At 37.1% G+C, this 21,297-nt stretch overlaps 1 protein-coding gene across 22 annotated transcripts in view; it reads right to left on the reverse strand.

Moving 5' to 3' along the window:
* The window catches only part of EPB41 (erythrocyte membrane protein band 4.1), a 189,670-nt gene that overhangs the window by 97,447 nt on the left and 70,926 nt on the right, over positions 1 to 21,297 (reverse strand). For 14 of the 22 annotated variants that reach the window (XM_019660422.1, XM_019660270.1, XM_019660309.1 and 11 more), the window contains exons 2-4: positions 9,185 to 9,645; positions 5,294 to 5,506; positions 3,224 to 3,328 (exon numbers count right to left, since the gene is read on the reverse strand). In XM_019660422.1, coding sequence (XP_019515967.1) covers positions 3,224 to 3,328; positions 5,294 to 5,506; positions 9,185 to 9,645 — 779 coding nt within the window. Of the gene's footprint in view, positions 1 to 3,223; positions 3,329 to 5,293; positions 5,507 to 9,184; positions 9,663 to 10,849; positions 10,931 to 21,297 lie in introns of those variants that run through there. The other 8 variants (XM_019660369.1, XM_019660336.1, XM_019660448.1 and 5 more) reach the window with 2 other exon arrangements.

Genomic DNA, 21,297 nt, shown 5'->3' on the forward strand with positions numbered 1-21,297 from the left:
AAAAAAAAAAAAAAAGATTTGCTTGGGCCATGTGCTAATGACATTGTTCCTGTCCCTACTTCCTGGATCAGCTAAAGACCTTCATTTTAACCCAAAGAAAAAATTCTGTTTTGACCTATTTCTGAGAGCTGAAAGTTAGCCATGATGAATTTAGAAGCAGAAAACACAGAACAGCCCACTGCCCTTGACCATATTCCTGCTGGATATCCTGTAAGAACCAGGCCTATACTACAGACCTGCCAGATGTCCTGAATACAGGCCCTGTGTTTCCCAGGGTTCACTGGCCCACTCACTTCCCCAAAAGGGGCTCTTACAAACCAAGGAAGTTAAAGCTAGATTACAGTTTAAAGATATCAACTTTTCTTTTCCAGAAACATCTTACTGAGGAGGGATAATAAGGCCCTTTTTTACACAGCCAGGTTTTACTGCTATTCAGCTTTTTATTAGGTACTTTGAAGATCACCTTATACATTAATATATAAATGAATACAAATAAAGCAATTTAATATTGCTTATTAAAAAATAAATAAGATAGTGAGAAGTACTAAAAAGCAAATAACATTGCTGACAGGTCAGAGCACAGATGGCATCAACCAAGATAAAAAGTTTTCAATGCAAATGAAAGTTTTTGTACCTATGTGGGCCCTAAAAGCTCAATTGCAAGTGGAAAGAATTTCCCTTGCTGCATGTCTTTAGATGAGCCAGTTTCTAGAAATTTAAGTGTGCTTGACTCATAGAAAAATCATTTCCAGTTATATCAAACAAGTACATATTCAGTGACTTTATTTATATGCCAAATTCAAACACTCTCAGTAATTCTCACATCAACCTTGGGTTTCCCCACCACCAATATAAAAACATTCAGTTTTATCTCACTGAGCTTATAATAACATAAAATACTTTTCAGAGTATTTTCTTTGTTTCATGGGAGAATTTTCTAGCTCACAGCTGAACAAGCTTTTTACTGTAGTTTTAGGGGTATTGTTTTATTTTTTAATTACCCTCAATCTTTCCTTACTAATGGAAATTAGAGGCTTCAGTACAAGTTGGTTTGTGCCTTTAAGGAGACAAAGTAAAAATTAAGTTCTTAAAGAACAATATTAACTTAGTGCAGGTAGCCACAGTTCTTCTGTTTGAATCATGTCCTTCACAGATGGAACAAACTGTTGCAAACCACTAGGTAACTACTAGTACTATATTCTACAAATAGATTTTATTTAGGCAAAGGGTAATTCCATGTCCTCTAGTTTGCATTATCTAACTCAAATAACCCAATTTACAGAATCTGCAGTTATTAAAGGCAGCTGACCCTCAACTTCTCTTTTTTTTTTAATTTTCATTGTTAGTTTCAGGTGTACAGAACAATGCAATAGTTATCCTTTTCACCCTCCCAAAGTAACAACCCCCCCATCTCTACTGCATGATATCGGGGGGATATCATGCTTGTCTATTACAATTCCATTGACTCCATTCCTACTCTCTACTCCATGACCTGTGACTATATGTATATATAATTATAGTTGACATACATTATTATTCAACATCAGCTTCAGAAATACAGTGCAGTGGCCAGGCCTCCACACCGACCATGAAGTGGTCTCCCCCACAGACATGAGTCCATCTGGCCCTCCAAGAAATATCTACATTATTGATTATATTCCCCAGACTGTCAACTTCTCTTAATAAATATAAACCGCCTAGGAAAAAGAACCAACTAAAATGGCTTGAATACATTATATTCAAGACTCTCTCCATGACCTGGACCCGTGTAGCTCCTGAAGTTCATCTATTACTCTGTTCCTCACTCCCTACATTTATTTTGCCAGGCTAGATGTCTCTTAGTTCCTCCAATGCCACTCTCTCAACTCCAGGCCATTCTCTCTCTACTTCACTTGCCCATTTTATCCTCCAGGTCTCACCTTAGGCATCGCCTTCCCAGAAAAGACTTCCTTGGCCATTCTCTCCATGACATCTTGTACTTCCTTTTGTATGACACTTATCACACTAAACTGTAAGCTCCAGAGGGCAGGGCCACGCCTGTATCCATATCATCTACTATAGCACCTGCAAATAGTTGTTAAACTGGACTCAAGTTTTCATCATTTGATTTTCAGCTAAATATTTGTAATTTTCAGTTAATTGGCCCAGGAAATAATTCAAGTTTTGAAGTAAATACCTGACTTGTAACCTTTCCTCCCTTCTCCATGTTCTCACCCTTTATTTTACTTCCTTCAAATTTAACTACTGGTTTCCTTTTAGGCTAGAGAAAATGTTAGAGTCACTGTATGACTGATTCGATAATACTGGTACTTTATTCTCTTTTATAATGTTACTCTCAAATTATAATGTAAGTAATATCATAATTATCCTATAATTATAATATTGCTAGAACCACCCATTCAACAAATATTTATATGAACTTCCTACATATTAGACACAATACTAACTGCATAATACATAAAGTTATTGGTATCTACTTGCTAATCAGGACATCATAGCTCTGTACTTGCCCTGTCTTTTAAAAATATACAGTGGCGGGCGTGCCAAGTGACTCGTTGGTTAATAGTTGGCTTGGAACGCCAGCTCTGAGCAGCAGGGCCCTGGTTAGGATCCCACATGAGGGACAGTGATGCTGCGCCCTCTGCAGCTAAGATGGTGAACAACAGCTCGACCTGGAGCTGGGCTGCCATGAGTTGCCGGCGACGGCATAGGCTGCAGTGGGGCTGCAGTGGGCTGCCATAAGCTGCGTGAGTGGCTGGCAGCCGGCGTGAGCTGCCAAGAGCAGCCACGAGTGACCGTCCAATGGCCGGCGACCGATCTGCCTCAGCAGGGAAGAGCGCAATGATCACAATACCAACATGGGCCAGTGAAGCGACATCCTCCACAACTAGACTGAAGAACTAAAGAAAAGCAACTTGTCTGTTCCCCTTCCCCGATTCCCCAACACTGTTCCCTCCCCCAATTCCCCAATAAAATCTTTTTAAAAAAATAAAAATAATAAAAATATACAGTGGCTATGTTCTCTCAGTGATGAAAGAACACACCAGCAGTGATCTTTTCTTTAAAATGTTCATTTGAGAGGGAAAATCTGAGATCTAAGAATGAGCAAGAATAACTCTAAGTATATTGTGACTTAGAGAGACAGACATAAATACATTCCTAACAACATAAGAATTAAAACCAGTTTTTTGTCAGCTTCTTACATTACAAGCAATCTCCTCACCTTGGAAGTTCCATTATCCCAAATGGCTAGACCAAAGTAGTCTTCCTCCAAAAGATTGAGGTGTTCACACACTCGCTTAAGCAAATCTTGTCCCTTAGCATGTTTCTGCAAAGATATACATACTTTAGTTGAAGTTTCCTCTTATTCCTGTATTCATCACCAAATAAAATAAAATGTCATTTTCCAATTTCCTCTTTTATCCTTGGTAACTAACACTTTCAGTTGTGCTATGAATCATTTTCTTCATGTTTTTTTACCTAGAAAATCAAACCACCGCCAAATTTGAGTATTTGTATTTCTGTTTATAGGGAGAAAATAGCCTAACTTAGAGGCTAGATTTAGAGTAAAAAGTCCTGACTCCTCCTATACTAGCTAAACCTCCTGAGTCAATTCAATTAATAGTTTTAAACATTAGCTTCCTCATCTGTGAAATAATAATATTTAGACCTATCCTACCTATTGACTGGAATCATTGGAGGAAAAAAAAAAATCAAAGATGCTAATTAATGCCTTCTGAGAAACATATTTTTTAAAGCTTAAAAAAAAAATTAGAAATTTTTTGGAACACATACATGACATGTCCTTCTCTCAATGAGCTAAATTATTTTTAAGGACTATTAGTAATTCACATAGATGTTAATTTGCTTTCAGACTAAACCCATTTATATTACATCATTTTCTTCATTTTTCTCACCTATGTTTTCATGCTAAAAGACAGAGATGATTTGGGGATTCTTCATGTACCAGTCCCTACTCCTTTATTTATAATTCCCAAATCCAGATGCTCTACAAAGTAAAAGGTTGGATGGTGGTTGTTTTTGTCAAATTCTGACCTGAAATATTATGAGGCCATTTTTTAATCTTTATTTATCCATCTCAGAATGAGTCTTAGTATGTTTTACCACAGAAATAATGTGTTTGACCAAATAATATATTTTGACTACTACACATCTTACCAGGTACATAGTGAAACATACAGAATATGTTCTTATTGCTTTTCTAAAATCCAAAATATTCTGAATTCTGAAACATATCTGCCACTAAATGTTTCAGATATAAGGGACCCATACCTGGATCACGGACTGAATGGAAAGAATGAATGTGGAATAGTTTTCCTCATCTCTAAACTAGCGAGTGGTGAGAAGCAGAAATGGCAGACACTAGGTCTCCTCTACCAGGTATAGTAGCTACTATCAAAGTGCAATAGTATATTTTTCTTGATTTATCTTTTTAAAACTTGGAGAGGGAATACTTATTAATAAATACAGTATAATATTTTAGACTATTTGTGTTTTGATATATTTGCATTTGCATATAAGTAATTCAATTCAAAAATAATTTGTTACAAACCTAAGATACAAGTCTATGTGAGTTATATGTTTTATTAAGACTATTATTAATAATCACAATTGCTTTATGTCACAAATATAATTGACAACTACTGTTCTAGTTAAAAAATAACTAATTGATTTTTAGGGATTTTAACTTGTCTTGAAGGAACAAAAGAATAACTGACATTTTTATTCGATCTTGATTCAATTTCTTATTCTTTCAGAATATCACAGAGGATTTTAAGAAATGACATTACTTGATTTAAATTTTTTATATCCTAACTCATGGGGCTAAAGAAATATAGTAAGTAAACTAAAACTTATTAAGGTTTAGAGAAAAGAGCAGAAATGAACAGAGAGTAATTTTTTTTTTTTTTTTACAATTATGGGGATAGCTGATCTAACCTCAAAAATTGAGGCTATCCTGGGAAATCTGGTCATGAAATGTCACTATAAATAACGAACTATTTTTTTTTTAACAAAATTGCTTGGATTATAAAAGTAACACATGCTCAATTCACAACATTTAGCAGATGCAGGAAAAATTGGGGAAGAAAATAAGCTCACTCATAATCCTTCCACACCTCTACCTCCAGAAAAACACTATTAACATTTTAGCCCTAACATTTTAGAAAGGGTCATTATACTGGGCCTTATCTCAGGCCATGGCACCATTTACCCAACCCTACCTAAAATAATTTGTAAGAATTATAACTACTGAAACTTAAAATGCACTCACCTCCACAACACATTCATAAACGGTGTCATCCAACAAAGAGACCTTGCAATGCATGTTTCTGTGTCTTCTGATTGATTTCTGGGAAGCTTTTGTTTCTGTTTCTCCTTTTGATTCAGGACTTGCCTCTTTCACTTCTATTTTAGAGCACTCTTCAAGTCCTCCTCCTTCCTTAGTTTCAAAATCGGGATCTTCTCTGCGTTCTTCCTGAGCAGGCTATATATCCACAACATCACCAAGTTAGTAGTAAGAACATTTTACAAAGCATGCTGTATACACGTCTACCTATAATCATGCTACCAATAAAGGCACTAACAGAAGAAGAAAAACTGTTAAAACAAATACAGTAATACCTTGGTTTGCAAGCATAATTCTTTTTGGAAATAAACTACTCATATTGCAAGACATCACTTGTTTACCAAGTTAAAATGTATTAGAAATGTTTGCTCGTCTTGCAGAACACTCGCAAACCACGTTACTTGCAACCCAAGGTTTTACTGTATAAGTGATATTAAGATTAAATATTTTTCTAGAAAAGATATTATGATCTCCCAAAAGATCTACAGACTCTGCTATTCTCAAAACTTCATAACAGAAGGTAGAATCCCATTTTTCAAATCAATAAATGAAGGTTTCAGGTAAACGACAGGACACCAATCTGTTGTTCTCAGCATTATATGTTCTTCCTGACTATGCCATTATATATTATTAAAGCCTATCAAAACTTGAATATCTCTGGGCCGGCTGAGTGGCTCAGTTGGTTAAGAGCTCGCTCAAGAAAGGTAGCTCTGAGCAACAGAGTCGCCGGTTCGATTCACGGCCCGAGTTGAGCTGCCACTGAGCTGCCAACAGTTGTCAGGATGGCTCAGCTAAAAAAAAACCCAAAAAACGAACATCTCTGCCCCATGCTCCTCAATTTGAGCAAGGTAGCCTTATGAATTACAAAATGAGATGTGATTTATCACATATTCTAAATTTTATGAATGGTTAAAAAGGGTTCTTGGGACCAATTTTAGAGCATATAGCAACATATGTAGTAGACTAACAACTGTAACTACCAATTAACTTGTTTCTACCAGGTATCACTCATGATAAATACAAAGAAGATTCAAAGGAGCAAGAGACAGATTGAAATCTGAGTCTTCTGGAGCACGAACTGTTATGGGGCTATTTTTTATCTTTATCCATCTTACAGTGAATCTTTACATATTTTACATTTACATCCCAAAGTAATACAGGTAAGCGGAACAACAGTTTGGCATAGATTTTCTTACACAACAAAATTACTGAAAGATTCTTAACTAAACCTCACTAATTCTTTTCTTTCAAAAGAACACATGGTTGACATTTAGGAAAAAGGATTCAATTATTTGGCTCCTGCGTGAGATATTGGAGGAGGTCTAACCGGCTCCTTCCCAGTCTTAATGACCTTTTTCACTGTGACCTCTTCAGAGAGGCGTTCAGTGGCTATCCCATCTATCCTATCCCCACTCTACTATTCTTCACATCAGTACCCTGTGTATTGCCTTCATAACATTTATTATGATAAATAATTATTTTGTATTTACTACTTTTTTGTCTCCTCCATTAGACTATAAAGTTAGTCTATAGACTATAGACTATAAAGAGTAGGGGTTCTGTTTGTTTTATAAAAGGTAAGCAAAGCCGGCTGAGTGGCTCAGTTGGTTAAGAGCTCGCTCAAGAGTGCAAGCTCTGAGCAACAGTGGTTCGATGCCTGGCCTGAGCTGAGCTGCTGCTAAGCTGCCAATAGGTAGCAGGATGGCTCAGCTAAAAAAATAAAAAAATAAAAAATATATATATAAAAGGTAAGCAAACATTTACATAGCAATAAGGCAATTACTTTCTATAATAAAAGCATTACTTATATAAACTTATTTTAACCTCATAATAACCCTCTGGGGAGGGTACTATGATTATCCCCACTTGACAGATAAGAAACTGAGGCCAGAGAAGTTCAAGTAACTTGCCTAGGATCATACAGTTAATAAGACACATGCCAGTCTGGCTCCAGAATTCATGATCTCAAACCTTTCACCATACTGTAGTTTTTATTTACCAGTGTACACACTGCTTAGGGCCTGGAACACATAGTAGGTTTTCAATAAATATTTGTGTAATGAATAAATATTAAAAACTGACACATGGCTTCCCAAAAAATCTAAGGTACTCTAGATAAACACAAGCTCACTTTTTAAAAATCCTGGCTAGAAAAGGACCATAAAAATAAAATTCCCCTACACATAAGAAATACAGTTAAGCAAATAAACATTTATCCACAAGGTTCTGATCCACAAGGTTTTAACTGTAAATCCTAGCTTCCAAAAAGCCCAAAAGAGTTTGCTCCTTTAAACAATATCCCCATGAAATTTTATTTATTTTGTTTCTTTTTCTTTATATATAGACAAATACCTGCACACAATTTATCTCAGTTCTCAATTAATGGAGTTTCAAATGAATGAGATTTTAGTTAAATCTAGAATTAACTTTGTCCATCATCTGTTTCAACTTCAGTACAAATGCTATGATCTTTAGACAAAATAAGCTTACCCTGATTCAAATGCTAACTAAAATGAGATACTTAACCCTACACAAAACAGAGGACAAAAAAAGCAGTTAAAAACCTCTTGAAAGTACCAGGCTTCCTGAAAGATAATATAATTTAACTCTTTTGGTATTCTTAAAATAAAATTAATGATTTAAGATATGTAGGGTTTCTTTCCCTTTACTATTCATGTTTTTTAACTGACTAACAATAACTAACATTTACTGAGTGCTTTATTCTCTTTTATAGTATATGCCAGGCAATGTCTTAAGAGCTTTACATGTTTATCTCTTTTAAATACTCATAATTGCAAAATGAGGTAGATATTATTATCCTCATTGTACAGAAGAGGAAACTGATAAAGCAAATGTGTCACTTCTCTGCTTAGAACCCTCTAATCTGATTCCACCATCTGCATTCTTAACAATTACACTATATAGTAAATCTTGTTTTCAATCTTGTTTCACTAATAGCAAGTACATACTTACAACTTTATCTTAAATTTTACTCTTAGCACCTTTAATGTACAATATTTCTAGAAATACATGTAATAGTCTCAGAAAATTCTAATAAAACTATATAGCCCAAGCCTGAGACCTATAATATAAATATATAGGACTTACACTTTTAACAACACAGATAATGCTCACATGCTTTAAAAAAACTTTGAAAATTTCTCCATGTTTTTTGGACAGATGAACAAATTCTCAGCTCTTGTTTAGTTTAACTACACTGTGACACAATTAAGAACCCCAATTACTATATATTACAAAGGTGATATAAAAAAAACTAGACTTCCTCATCTATATCTTACACTCTGTGGTAATATGATCTAGTTGAAGACAACAAAAAGAAGGCAGGCATGACTCAAATCTATCTCGTACCTCTGGAGGGCTTGAATCTATCATCTGGCTTTTATGAAGATTCCCATAAAAGAATCATGTCTGCTGATAACTATCCCATTCCTAATAATTCCACTAAAATGAACTCTAAACTACCTGAATTCTTTTTTCCCTTTTATTAAAAATTATGGACTTGTTCATTACAGCAAAATGATATATAGGTTGAATAAACTCGTTTAATAAGTTCTTTTCTTTCATTTTGTTTTTCTTTGATTGATACAGTCAGTATATGTATCTTTTTAAAAATCAAGTTTCCATTGACTACCTTAATTTCTTTAGAGCAGAAACTCTAAAGCTTCATGTTACTTATCACTATCAACGCCAAGTCAACTGGCTAGTAAAAAATAAAACCTAACATTCTTAAATGAAAAATAAAGTGTCTAACCTACCTTCAGTACACCCACCTCCCACACATTTACACATCCTTACCTGTGTTTCTGCACTACTCAACGAATGAAGATCCAAGGATGGGTCTGTTTTGAGTTCAGGTTCAGGAGCTGCAATCGGGGCTTTTAAAATTATCTCTTCATCAAGACTAGTTGCAAATTCTATGTCTTTCTGACCTTCTTCACCTTTCTCTTTAGCTGCCTCCACTTCTTTGCTGTCGTCCTCAGAGACCTGAGATTTAGGCCTTTTCAGAAATGAGGAGAACAGCCGTGACAGGCCCCTGTTTTCTGATGTCCGCTCCTTGTTCTTGGTCAAGTCCTCATGTGTGGGAGTGTCTCCATTAGATGTTTTCAGCTTCTGCTCACATCGATTATCTCCCTCAGCTGCTGCTTGAGAGGCCTCTTCCAGCTGAGTTTCTTGTTGGCCTGAGTTTGTAGCTCCCTCACCGTCTTCCTTCTGTTGTTGGTGCTGTGAATTTTCAGCCTCAACCACTAAACTCTTCTCTGTTGTCATGATGTTGCTATTAAAGAGAAGTTGGAAAGAGGGGTCTTATAAACAAAACACATTACTGTAGACAAAACCCTAAATCAGGTCAAGTGTGCTAAAATTAATATATTTAGGTATTTAATCACCATCAGGCAGTACTCCAGTCCATTAAACAAGAGGCTTTCCATTAAAGCACAAAAATATTTACCTATACATCCTGAATAAATTATTAATGCCTTGACTTGCTAAAGATATGCACTTAGAGAGATCAGCTTAAAATATTACCCCCTGAAGTCACCTTAGTGAAATCCCCGGGGTCACCTTTGTGAAATGCATATCTAAAATTCAATGCTGAGAACTGTGCATAGCAAATACAGTTTTATCCTGCCTAAAAAAAAAGATCTTATTTGTATACTGTCCTTTGAGAGTATCAATCTGAAAGTGCAAGGTTTGCAGGAATTACTCTGCAAAATTCTCTACACCCCAAGAGATGACGAGATTAAAAGGTTCCCCAACTCTTTACAGTTCTTTTCCCTATATTTCTTAGAATGCATGGACTTCTCTATTTAAAACAGCAAATGCAGAATTCTGATTGTTTATCAGACTTGACAACGGCAGTGACAAATACACGGTTCAAACAATCACAATAAAAAATTCCTTAGGTTTTCATGTTGCAATACTAAATTACAGGCTCTTGCAGAAGTATCCTACTTTAAATTCTTTAAGACCTTTTTTCCTTCTGAAAAAATGTGATTTTGAATGCTCAGCATTTTTAAGAGTAGGCAGTTAAACTATTACAACAGAGAAAAATAGAGAAGAAAAATTTCGAAAGCAAAACGATTCAATTGTAGGAGAGGAGGAGAAGGCAGGCTGTAGACCTCACATATTTTAAACTTGTTGATTTCTAGCCTCTTGATCTCAAAACCCCAGGATTAGTAGTCAAGCCTCACAATAATAGCCAAAGAGCATGGTCACACCTTGTTTACTAAAAAATAACCAACACATAAGAGAACTTTTGAGGCACTAGGCAATGGAGTTGACTATTGATAATCTTACACTTTGATTCACTGCTATACCTAAAAGTTCTCCACTCAAGTAACAGAATTTACATTGTCTTTGCAGCTGCTCCATACTCTTTAGATGAAGTAATTTCATTTGGATGTTAACAATCCAAATTAATGAACTGCATTTAGCTCATTCCCTCTTCAAGGCCCTTCATACTTGCTGTTCTAGTTAAGATGTTCTTCCCTGGCTATTGAAAACTGGTCTGGACAGGGTCGCCGGTTCCATTCACGGCCCGAGCTGAGCTGCTGCTGAGCTGCCAACAGGTAGCAGAATGGCTCAGCTAAAAAAAAAAGAAACAAAGAAAGAAAGAAAGCTGGGGTTGGGGAGGAGCGGGTTAGCTCAGTTGGTTAGAGCGTAGTGCTCATAACACCAACGTTGCCAGCAGGATCCACACATGGGCCACTGAGCTGCGCCCTCCACAACTAGATTGAAACAACTACTTGACTTGGAGCTGATGGGTCCTGGAAAAACACACTGTTCCCCAATAAAAAAAAAAGAAAGAAAGAAAGAAAGCTGGTCCCCTTCTCATCATGACTGTCTCTGTTCAGATGTCGCCTCCTTAAAAAGGCCTCCCACACACGTCCTATCTAAAGTAGCGGCCCTTACTCCTGCAGAGGGCCTCACAGCACTGCTGCACTTATTATCTACAATTATCCTGTTAACTTATTTGTTTACTGGTTTAGTGTCCTTCTCTCCCTTTCCCTCCCACCAGATAAAATGTAAGTTCCATGAGGACAAAATAATACCTGGCACATTACAGGTATTCATAAAAGTTTGTTGAATGAATTCATTTTCAACTGATTGTACCTGACAAATAAAAACTGCAAAGGCATTCTCTAAATTTATTCAAGTAAATTGACTTTAAATGCTTAATATTCATTCATTCAAAAAATACTTATCAAGCACCTATAGCACAGGTCCTATGCTCGGTGCTAGGGATACTACAGTAAACAATACAAATAAGATACATGTCATTATGGGATTTATATTCTTGATTCAACTTTAACCAGTATAATGAAAAAAAACTTAAAGAAATCTTATTTACAATATGAGCAAGATCTAAATGACTGTGTATAAGTGGAACAAAGCAGTGAAAGGGGAAAGGATCTAATAGTATATAGAGCACAGTCTCTGTGTCAGGTCCCCCTGCCTGTCAGGGGCATTATCTACATTATGTCAATTAAGCCTTTCAACTACCCTGAAAGGGAAAGAGCAATACCCAATCTTATAGTTGAAAACATTGAAAAACTCAGAAAGTAACTTGCTCAAGGTCACACTGCTAGTAGGTGACAAACCACTTTAAGTGGCATTGGAATATATAAAAGTACAGAAGGTGCCAAAAAAATGTATACACATTCTAAGAAAGGAAAAAAACTGTATTAAAATTGTAATACTCAATATATACCGATAACAAAAGATGAATATAAGCGATGTGTATACATTTTTTTTGGTACCCCCGGTATATTAATAAAAGGAAAAGCCTTTATGTGGGCTCTTACTGCTAATCTACTCAAATTATTTTAAGCAATAAAAATATTTACAGAAGCACATTTTCTAGTTTCATATACTAAAGTCATCTGTGCTAATAAAATATGCAATCCAGTCTTTATAAACACTGCTAAAACATTTACCAACCAATATACATTCTTAATTTTTACCCAAGTGAGGTAAACTTGTACATAAATAAAAGAAATAAAGTTGTCTTCAATTCCTCCTTATATTAGAAGTAGGTGACCGATTTTTTCTAAAATTCTTTTTCATTAATCTCTAAGTAATCAAACTTGACCCAAAAAGAAAATCTGGATATCAAACCAAGAGTAATGATTTGATTTGAAAGCACCCTTTCACTTCATACTTCCTTTGCAAAAATAAATAGAGGTCAGGCTGAGGAATTTAGCACTATTTCCCTGGATCTCAGAGATGACTTTATCTTCACCTTACTGAAAAGGCACAGAAACTACTTCTATATTAAATTTTTCCTATACAACAGAGTTTACAAGGTCTCTCATAAAGATCTACAATAAAAGGGCCAGCCGAGTGGCACATTGGTTAAGAGCTGGCTTGGGACATCAGCTCTGAGCAGCAGGGCCCCAGTTCGGATCCCACATATGAGGGCCAGTGACACTGCCCTCTACAGCTAACATGCTGAACAACAGTTCAACCTGGAGCTGGGCTGCCGTGAGTCACCGGCGACGGCATAGGCTGCAGCCCCTGCTGCAGTGGGTTGCCATGGGTTACCGTGTGTAGCCAGCAGCCAGCGTGAGCAGCCAGCAGCCGCTGTGAGCAGCCGTCCAGAGGCCGGCAACTGATCTGCCTAGCCCGGGAAGAGCGCAATGATGGTGCCAACTTGGGCCAGTGAAGCAATGTCCTCCACAACTAGACTGAAGAACAAAAGGATAGCAACTTGTCTGTTCCCCTTTCCCCAATTCCCCAATAAAAATCTTTTAAAAATTACCAATTTTTGGTGAAAATTTTAGCAGATATGGAAACCACTTAAATCCCACTTCTAAAAACCTTCTACTCTTTCAGTAAATAAAGAGTATTTACTCTTGTATTTTACAATTTGTTCTTATAATTTTAAAAATAGAAAAGATCTCCTAAGGATATTCCTATAATTACTTTCACGTAGAAGGGTGTCTTATCTCTAAGAAAGTAGCTAAATGAGTATAAGTATTCAACTGTTAAACAAAAACAAAAATACAGAGATAGTAATAATCTATATGTTATAGTGTTGCATGTTAAATTTTAATGTTCATCGAACCACCTTGCAATCTTGTAAAAATACAGACTTTGATTCAGCAGGTCTAAAATGGGGCCTGAGGCTGCATTTCCAACAAGCTCCCAGATGTTGCCAATGCTGCTGGCCCAATGACCACACTTTGAGTAGCAAGGCAGAGAAAACCACTATTACTTTGAGAACATATTCAAAATGCCTAATAAACAAAGACAGTAAAAAGTTACTTTCAGAAAGTAGAATACGAACAATGAGAAATACTAGACACAATAAATGCTCAACATAATGAACTAAGCAAAGAATGCAACATATTAAATGTGGAAACAGAACCATTAACACTTTTTTTTTAGAACTCGTTTGGCAGTTAATCAAAAGTTAATCAAAATTTTTAACCACAGAGCCGTAGCAATTCCAAGTTGTCTATATAGCCATGACACTTGCTCAGTCAATGCTCTTGCTATCTCCATTAATAGGATCTCTTTGCCACATTTAGGAAGGAATGATCAAGACATATGAATAGAGTTTGAGAATAACATCTGTCAGTGCAAAAGCAATACATTTTGCCATATAATTGGACATATGTAAAAAACAAGGTGAACACAAGAATAGATGAGAACACAATATAAGGAGCAGGCTCACAAGCTGAAGGGCAAAAGAATTCTTTTGGAACATACTGAAACCAACTTCAGTTAATATCATAAATGCAAGAAAACAAACAGGAAATCAGACAACGCAGTATTCAGCAGAGATGCTGCAATTCAGTCTATACAAGGAAAAGTAGATAAAAATAAATTATTAAGAATGGTTTTTATGCATGTTCTTTCCAGTTATGCACACATGAGTAGCAAGGCAATTAGAGCTGCAAAAGCAAAGATGGGGGTGGGGAGAGAAAATATAAAATAAAACCAATAAACCAGGAAAGAATCTCCAGTTAGCTCTGAGGCTGATTAGAATTACACAAAAAATAAATAGCAAAAAGAAAAAAAAATACTATGGACTATTTACTAAAAACTCAAACAAACTCATCCTGACAAATCTGTTATACATGCTGCCAAATTCTTCCCATTACAAATGATAGGATGGGATAACCAGAGGAAAAGATACAAAGAAGTCAAGCAGTGAAAACAGGAGAAATGCTCTACAAACAGGCCTGTCCTATGTAAATAATACCCGTTTTCATTCTGGATACAAAATCCAAAAGGAGGTATCTATTTACGTAATGTCAGAAAGAGGTCTTTTGATTAAAAAAAAAAAATCAGCACAGCACTGAAGACAAACTGATGAGTTCCCATTCCATCTCAATCCTAATCCTCCGAACCCTAGGAATTATATCCCATCTGGTATCAAAGATACACTTGTTTTAACAGTGTGCATCTGTTGACTTCAGGCAAATCAAATCTTTAAAAACCTGATACTGAGCCGACTGCAAGTGCCGGATGATATCTTTCATCTTTTTTGTATCTCTTTCTAACATTTGTACAATCAGTGCTCCATTAATGCTTCTTGGGTGGAAAACTTTGTAAAAATACTATAGTTTAGTACCACTAAGAAAATTTCCTTTACAATCACCATTTAGGTATGAAGTTTAATGATTCAAATTAGATCACTGAACACCTATCAATGTTTACTGGGTGCTAATCATGTATAAGGTTTTGGCTCAGCTTTTTGAGAGGGACTCTGAAAGAATAATATATTTCTTAAGGAGATAAGACATATACACATAACTAAAACACAAGGTAATAGCTGGTGCTTAATCAGAAAAGGCCTCGTGAGTGGAACCAATTAAGCATTAAGAAGTACAAAGTAAAAACCTTCAACTAGAGTGATCACAAAAGGCCATATGGAAAAGATGGTTTTAAAGTTATGCTTTGAAGGATGAGTATAAGATGTCAAAAGAAACTTGAAGTGCAAAGGGCAAGTGGAATTCCACATAAGGCAACTACAATTAGTAAGAATACTGCAGCTGGGCCAGCCGAGTGGTTCATTGGTTAAGAGTTGGCTTGGGAGCGCCAGCTCTGAACAGCAAGGCCGCCAGTTCGGATCCCACATGGGCCAGTGACGCTGCACCCTCTACAGCTAAGATGGTGAACAACAGCTTGACCTGAAGCTGGGCTGTCATGAGTCGTCGGCGATGGCGTAGGCTGCAGTGGGGCTGCAGTGGGACCGTGAGCTGCCTTGGGTGGCCGACCAATGGCTGGTGAGCGACTGCCTTACCCGGGAAGAGCGCAATGATAATACCAACATTGGCCAGTGAAGCAACGTCCTCCACAACTAGACTGAAGAACAAAAGGACAGCAACTTGTCTGTTCCCCTTCCCCAATTCCCCAATGCTGTTCCCCTCCCCCAACCCCCCAATAAAATCTTTAAAAAAAAAAAACAGGTTCTGGGAGGTTAAAAAATTTTCCTCAGATCATAAAAATAAGCTATGCTTTAATGAAACTATTATTATACTACAGGGTAGTAATGCTATTGTAAATTCCCAGGATAGTATTTATCTTTCTAAAACTTGGTATTTCAGATGCTTCCCCTCCACTGTGCTCTGCTAAAGAAGCCCCTGTCTTAAGAATTTACGAACAGGCTATTCAGTCTGGCCAAGACCACCTCTGTTCCCACCAGTTTCAAGCCCTCAACTCATTTACATATTTCTCTTTCCATAGAGTGTACATGAAGATCGAATGGGAGATAGGGAAAAACAGTCAGAGGACAGATAATGAAAAGACTTGAATAACACACTCAATACTTTGGACTTTATCCTGAAGGCAGTGGAGAGCCACTAAAGGTTTTTAAACAGGGAAGTAGGTAAGCAAAGTGAAGGCAGGGGAGACTGGAGACCGAGACAAACTCAACAAATGATTGGGTAAATTCAGGTTATCAGTGAATAAATTCACAATGGGAACCCCTGGGGAGGCTGAACCGAATACTGGGCAGAGAAACCTGAAAAGCCTTTGCAACCAAAGCTTAAGAACTATTGTTGCCCTTAGTTTCTCTAGCTTATTCTCATTACCATGCTTGTCATTAATCCAGGCAGTTTCATGTCTGAGCCTGAAGGCATTTTTATATTACACTTTCCTTAACCCACTCTGATAAATGGCTTAGTAAAAGAGCAATAGCAATAGAACCAAAATAGAAAAGAGAAGGGAAGAGAGGGCATCTCGATATACATGTCCAAAATTAAACTCCTGATTCTCTCTTTCTCCTATCCCAGTAAATGACTCAATCAACCATCCAGTAGCTCAGACCAGAAACCTAAGCATTACCCTTGTCTCAGCATTCTCCATGTCTCTTCCCAAATCAAATCTATTGTAGCCCTATAGAGTCTACCTCCAAAATCAGACTGGTTGGAACAGTCTACAAAAGGGAAGTAGAATCCGTCTACATGTCGCCTTCTCTACTGCTCCCGCGTTTGTGCAAGCTTCTTTCACTTCTCACCTGAACTACAGGTCCTTGAATATCTCAACAGCCTCACTGTGTCCCACTTTCCTCCTAGCCTCTATCCTCTCCCAGTCATGCTAGCCAAGTGCTTTCCTGACTTACGACATTTACGCATGCCATTGCCTTAGGCTGGAATGCACCCCATCCCCTGCAACACGTCTGGTTTCTTCGTATACTTCAAGTTTCAGCTTGAATAATTCCCCCTCAAAACAGCCTTCCTTGACTGCCCTAACATCTACACAACTCTCCTCGTAAATCACTTCCCCAGTTCTCTATCCCAGAACCTATTTCTTTCCTTCACAGAACTTCTCTCCGTGTAGAAGAACACTCTTGTTGTTTATCTGTGTAATGTCTGTCTTCCGCACTCCCCTAGTGCCAGCTACACTGGAATATCCATGACAGAAGGGCTGTTTTCCCTTCCAGAGTATATCTGGTACCTAGCACAGAACGCGTGCTACCGAGCACAGCACCTAATACCCAGCACAGAACACTGTAGGTACTCAATAAATATTTGTTCTGTAAAATAAATATAAGGAAAAAGAATAATTTAGGTTTAACCATATCAATTATATACATATACAGGATGGAGGTTATATAATTTGACAACTGTTCATAAGAAAAAGATGTTAATGTCTTGATTGAACATGCTCCCAAGATAAAATTCTAAAACAGCTAACAATCTTCAGCAGCATGTCTAGGTTCACAGCAACCAGAGCACTCACTTAACTCGTTAACATATATTTTCTGAAATGTTATGATGTTCTATGCAATGTGGTAAGTAGTGGGACTACAACAGTGAGGAAGACCAACACAGTCCCTGACTTCCTGGGCTTCACTCTCCATGTAGAAGATGATGGAAAGTAACAATCCCTCAGTTCTCACTAGTTATATTACATCTTAAAACTCACATTCAGTTTTCAGTTCTGGGCAGTTTATTTAAAAGAAACCAGAATCGGGCCGGCTGAGTGGCGCGTTGGTTAAGAGTTGGCTTGGGACGCCAGCTCTGAGCAGCAGGGCCCCGGTTCAGATCCCACATGAGGGCCAGTGATGCTGCGCCCTCTACACCTAAGATGGTGAACAACAGCTCAACCTGGAGCTGGGCTGCTGTGAGTCACCGGCGATGGCGTAGGCTGCAGTGGAGCTGCAGTGAGCTGCTGTAAGTTACCGTGAGTGGCCGGCAGCCGGTGTGAGCCTCTGGCAGACGGTATGAGCTGCCAAGAGCCACTGTGAGCAGCAGTCCAGAGGCCAGCAACCGATCTGCCTCACCCGGGAAGAGTGCAATGATAATACCAACATGGGCCAGTGAAGTGACGTCTCCCACAACCAGACTGAAGAACAAAAGGACAGCAACTTGTCTGTTCCCCTTCCCCTAATTCCCAGCGTTGTTCCCCCTCCCCCAATTCCCCAATAAAATCTTTAAAAAAAAAAAAGAAACCAGAATCTGTCTGAAGAAGTGATCAAAGATGATGGAATTTAGAGCCATGTCATAAGATAAATAATTGAAAGATACTGGAATGCTTAGCCTGAGAAAAAGAGAATCCAAAGCAGGGACTTGATTGTTGCCCTCACAAATTTCAAGAGTTGCCAAATTCTGGGCCGGCCGAGTGGCTCAGTTGGTTAAGAGCTCACTCAAGAGTGCGAGCTCTGAGCAACAGAGCTCCTGGCCCAAACTGAGCTGCCAAAAGGTGGCAGGATGGAAAAAAAAAAAAAAAAAAAAGAGTTGCCACATTCTATGTGATTCCTAAGGACAGAACTCAGATTAGTCTGTGGACACTACAAAGAGACAGTTTTTATCCCAATGAAGTGAAAGGAAGAAATTTCTAATAATTAGCGATATCCAATAATTAAATGGGCTGCTGAGGAATAGTGAACTTATTATCAATGGAAGCTGAATGATCATCTGTCATGGCTGCCAGAGAAAGGTTTCTTCCATTAAGTGGGTCCATATATTAACTGACCTCCAAGTTTCCATTCAATGCTAATATTTTACAGATAAGAAGGAAAGTAAGGAATAAAACAAAAGGGACATTAGGCTAGTGACACAATTTGGTTTGTTTTTTTTTTAAGTCTACATTTTAAAGTCAGAAGAATAAAGGAGGGAAAAATAGAAAAATACGCCCTTTTACTTCTCTAATCAGAATCCACTGGCATTTATTCAGACAAAAAGAAAATACGTTCAAATATTTAAGTTTCAAAAAGTATGCTAAAACAGTTTGTTCCCTGATAAAATCAATCCTCTCAAAACCACAGGATAGTGTGTCTTTCCTTTACAGTTCAAGTATATTAATTAGCACTTCTAGAAAAATAAGATAACCACTTATGTGGTTTTCAGATAAAAGTGGTCATTTTATACAAAAGTTTATTTATGAATATCTCTCCATCCTCCCCAAATTATTACTATTTGTAGGCTTTTAAAGAATATTTGTGATACCGAGTAAATCAGGAATGCCACTCAGCATGAACATGCTGTTTTCAAAAACTTGCTTTTTTTTTTTTTCAGCTGAGCCATCCTGCCACCTGTTGGCAGCTCAGCAGCAGCTCAGCTTGGGCCAGGACTCGAACCACTGTTGCTCAGAGCTAACACTCTTGAGCGAGCTCTTAACCAACTGAGCCACTTGGCCGGCCCAACGTCTTGCTTTTTACTTTAAGTCACTTCTATGATGACTAACATCATTGAATCAAGTCATTCAAAGACGCTTTTAAATAAACAAACTCCTAATTCATCTCCTTCTAAGAAGACCAAAAAATGCTCTTGACATCTCCATAGAATTCAAGCTTGTACTGAGACAATGTCTAGACACATTCTAAAAGTACACCACCCAGGCCCACCCAGAAGAATATGCTGAGGCACATGTGAGACCTGTAATTACTAGGCATCACTGAGCAAGATGTGAGACACAAATAAATAAATAAATAAATAAATAAATAAATAAATGCGCATTATACATGGAAAAATATGGTAATCCTACTTTGCGATTCCCATTATATTGTGACTATTTGAGGCTGTTAGATTAGCAACTTTCAGATAAATCACACCAAAATAATGACCATTCTCTTTCTTTACAAGTAGAGATCAAAAGTCTCTAATGCTGTTATTTATAGAATGTGTTGTATTCCTATGTCAGCAGTTCTCAACTTTCCTAATGCCGCGACCCCTTAATACAGTTCCTCATGTTGTGGTGACCCCCAACCATAAAATTATTTTCGTTGCTACTTTATAACTGTAATTTTGCTACTGTTATGAATCATAATGTAAATATCTTTTTGTTTTCCGATGGTCTTAGGCGACCCCTGTGAAAGGGNTCTTTTTGTTTTCCGATGGTCTTAGGCGACCCCTGTGAAAGGGTCGTTCGACCCCCAAAGGGGTCGCGACCCACAGGTTGAGAACCGCTGATATAAGTATTCATATAAACTTTTCTGAAAAACAAAAAACAAAATAATAGTTTAGTCTGAAAATGTACCAGAAAGGAAGAACTACCATACCATATTTTGCCATGTATATAGTGCAAACTTTTTTGCCAAAATTTGTGAGGGAAAAATATGAATGCCACTATACATGAGTGGTACTAATTCCGTATTTATATAAATGTTTTTAACTCTTTTATTTATGCTTATGAGTTAAAAGTATAACTCTAGAAATCAATAACTATATCTGTATGCAAAATAATACCCTGGAATATGATAATTCATTTTGTTGAACTTACAACAACAAAGAGTTCTTGGCCTTCTATGATGTATAAATATTGTAAATTTGTTACTAGTACATAAAATTTCTTATACTTTGTATCTGTTCTTGTGTTTTGTAATTATTTGCTAATAAAATTTCTTGTACAATATGTTAAAAAATAAATGCTAAAATTCCTTTATAATACAAAAACAAAGTACCTAAATGTAAACAAATAAAAATTTGAATTAAAAAATTAAAATGAAAGATTTTTTTTCCCTGAAAGTTTGGGCCAAAAAGGTGGGTAAGCATTATACACGGCAAAATACAGTACTTTATAGCATTAAAAGTCTCAAGATAAATACAAACAAAATCTGAAATTTTCTAGCTACAAAGAGGTTTTAGCTAAGACTACAGAACTTATGTTATACTCTTATTTTTATCTTATTATCTTAGAACCAATTCAATCTAACAATACTTAGTAATATCTAAACTCGAGAAATTCCCCTTTTAACCAGAAAACTACAGTAAACTAACTGAACAACAAATGTCACCTAATTAGCATACAAGTATGAATCAGCAACTTGCATTGGATCATGGCTTGTTTTAGCAGATATTCTAAAGACTGGAACAGATGCTATGGCTGTCTCCACTGTTAAATGTGAAAACAGACTAGACTGGGCCGGCCGAGTGGCGCGGTGGTTAAGAGCTGGCTTGGGACACCAGAAGGCCCCGGTTCGGATCCCACATATGAGGGCCAGTGACACTGCCCTC

This window comes from Hipposideros armiger, unplaced genomic scaffold, assembly GCF_001890085.2.
Source record: "Hipposideros armiger isolate ML-2016 unplaced genomic scaffold, ASM189008v1 scaffold_10, whole genome shotgun sequence".
NCBI lineage: Eukaryota > Metazoa > Chordata > Mammalia > Chiroptera > Hipposideridae > Hipposideros > Hipposideros armiger.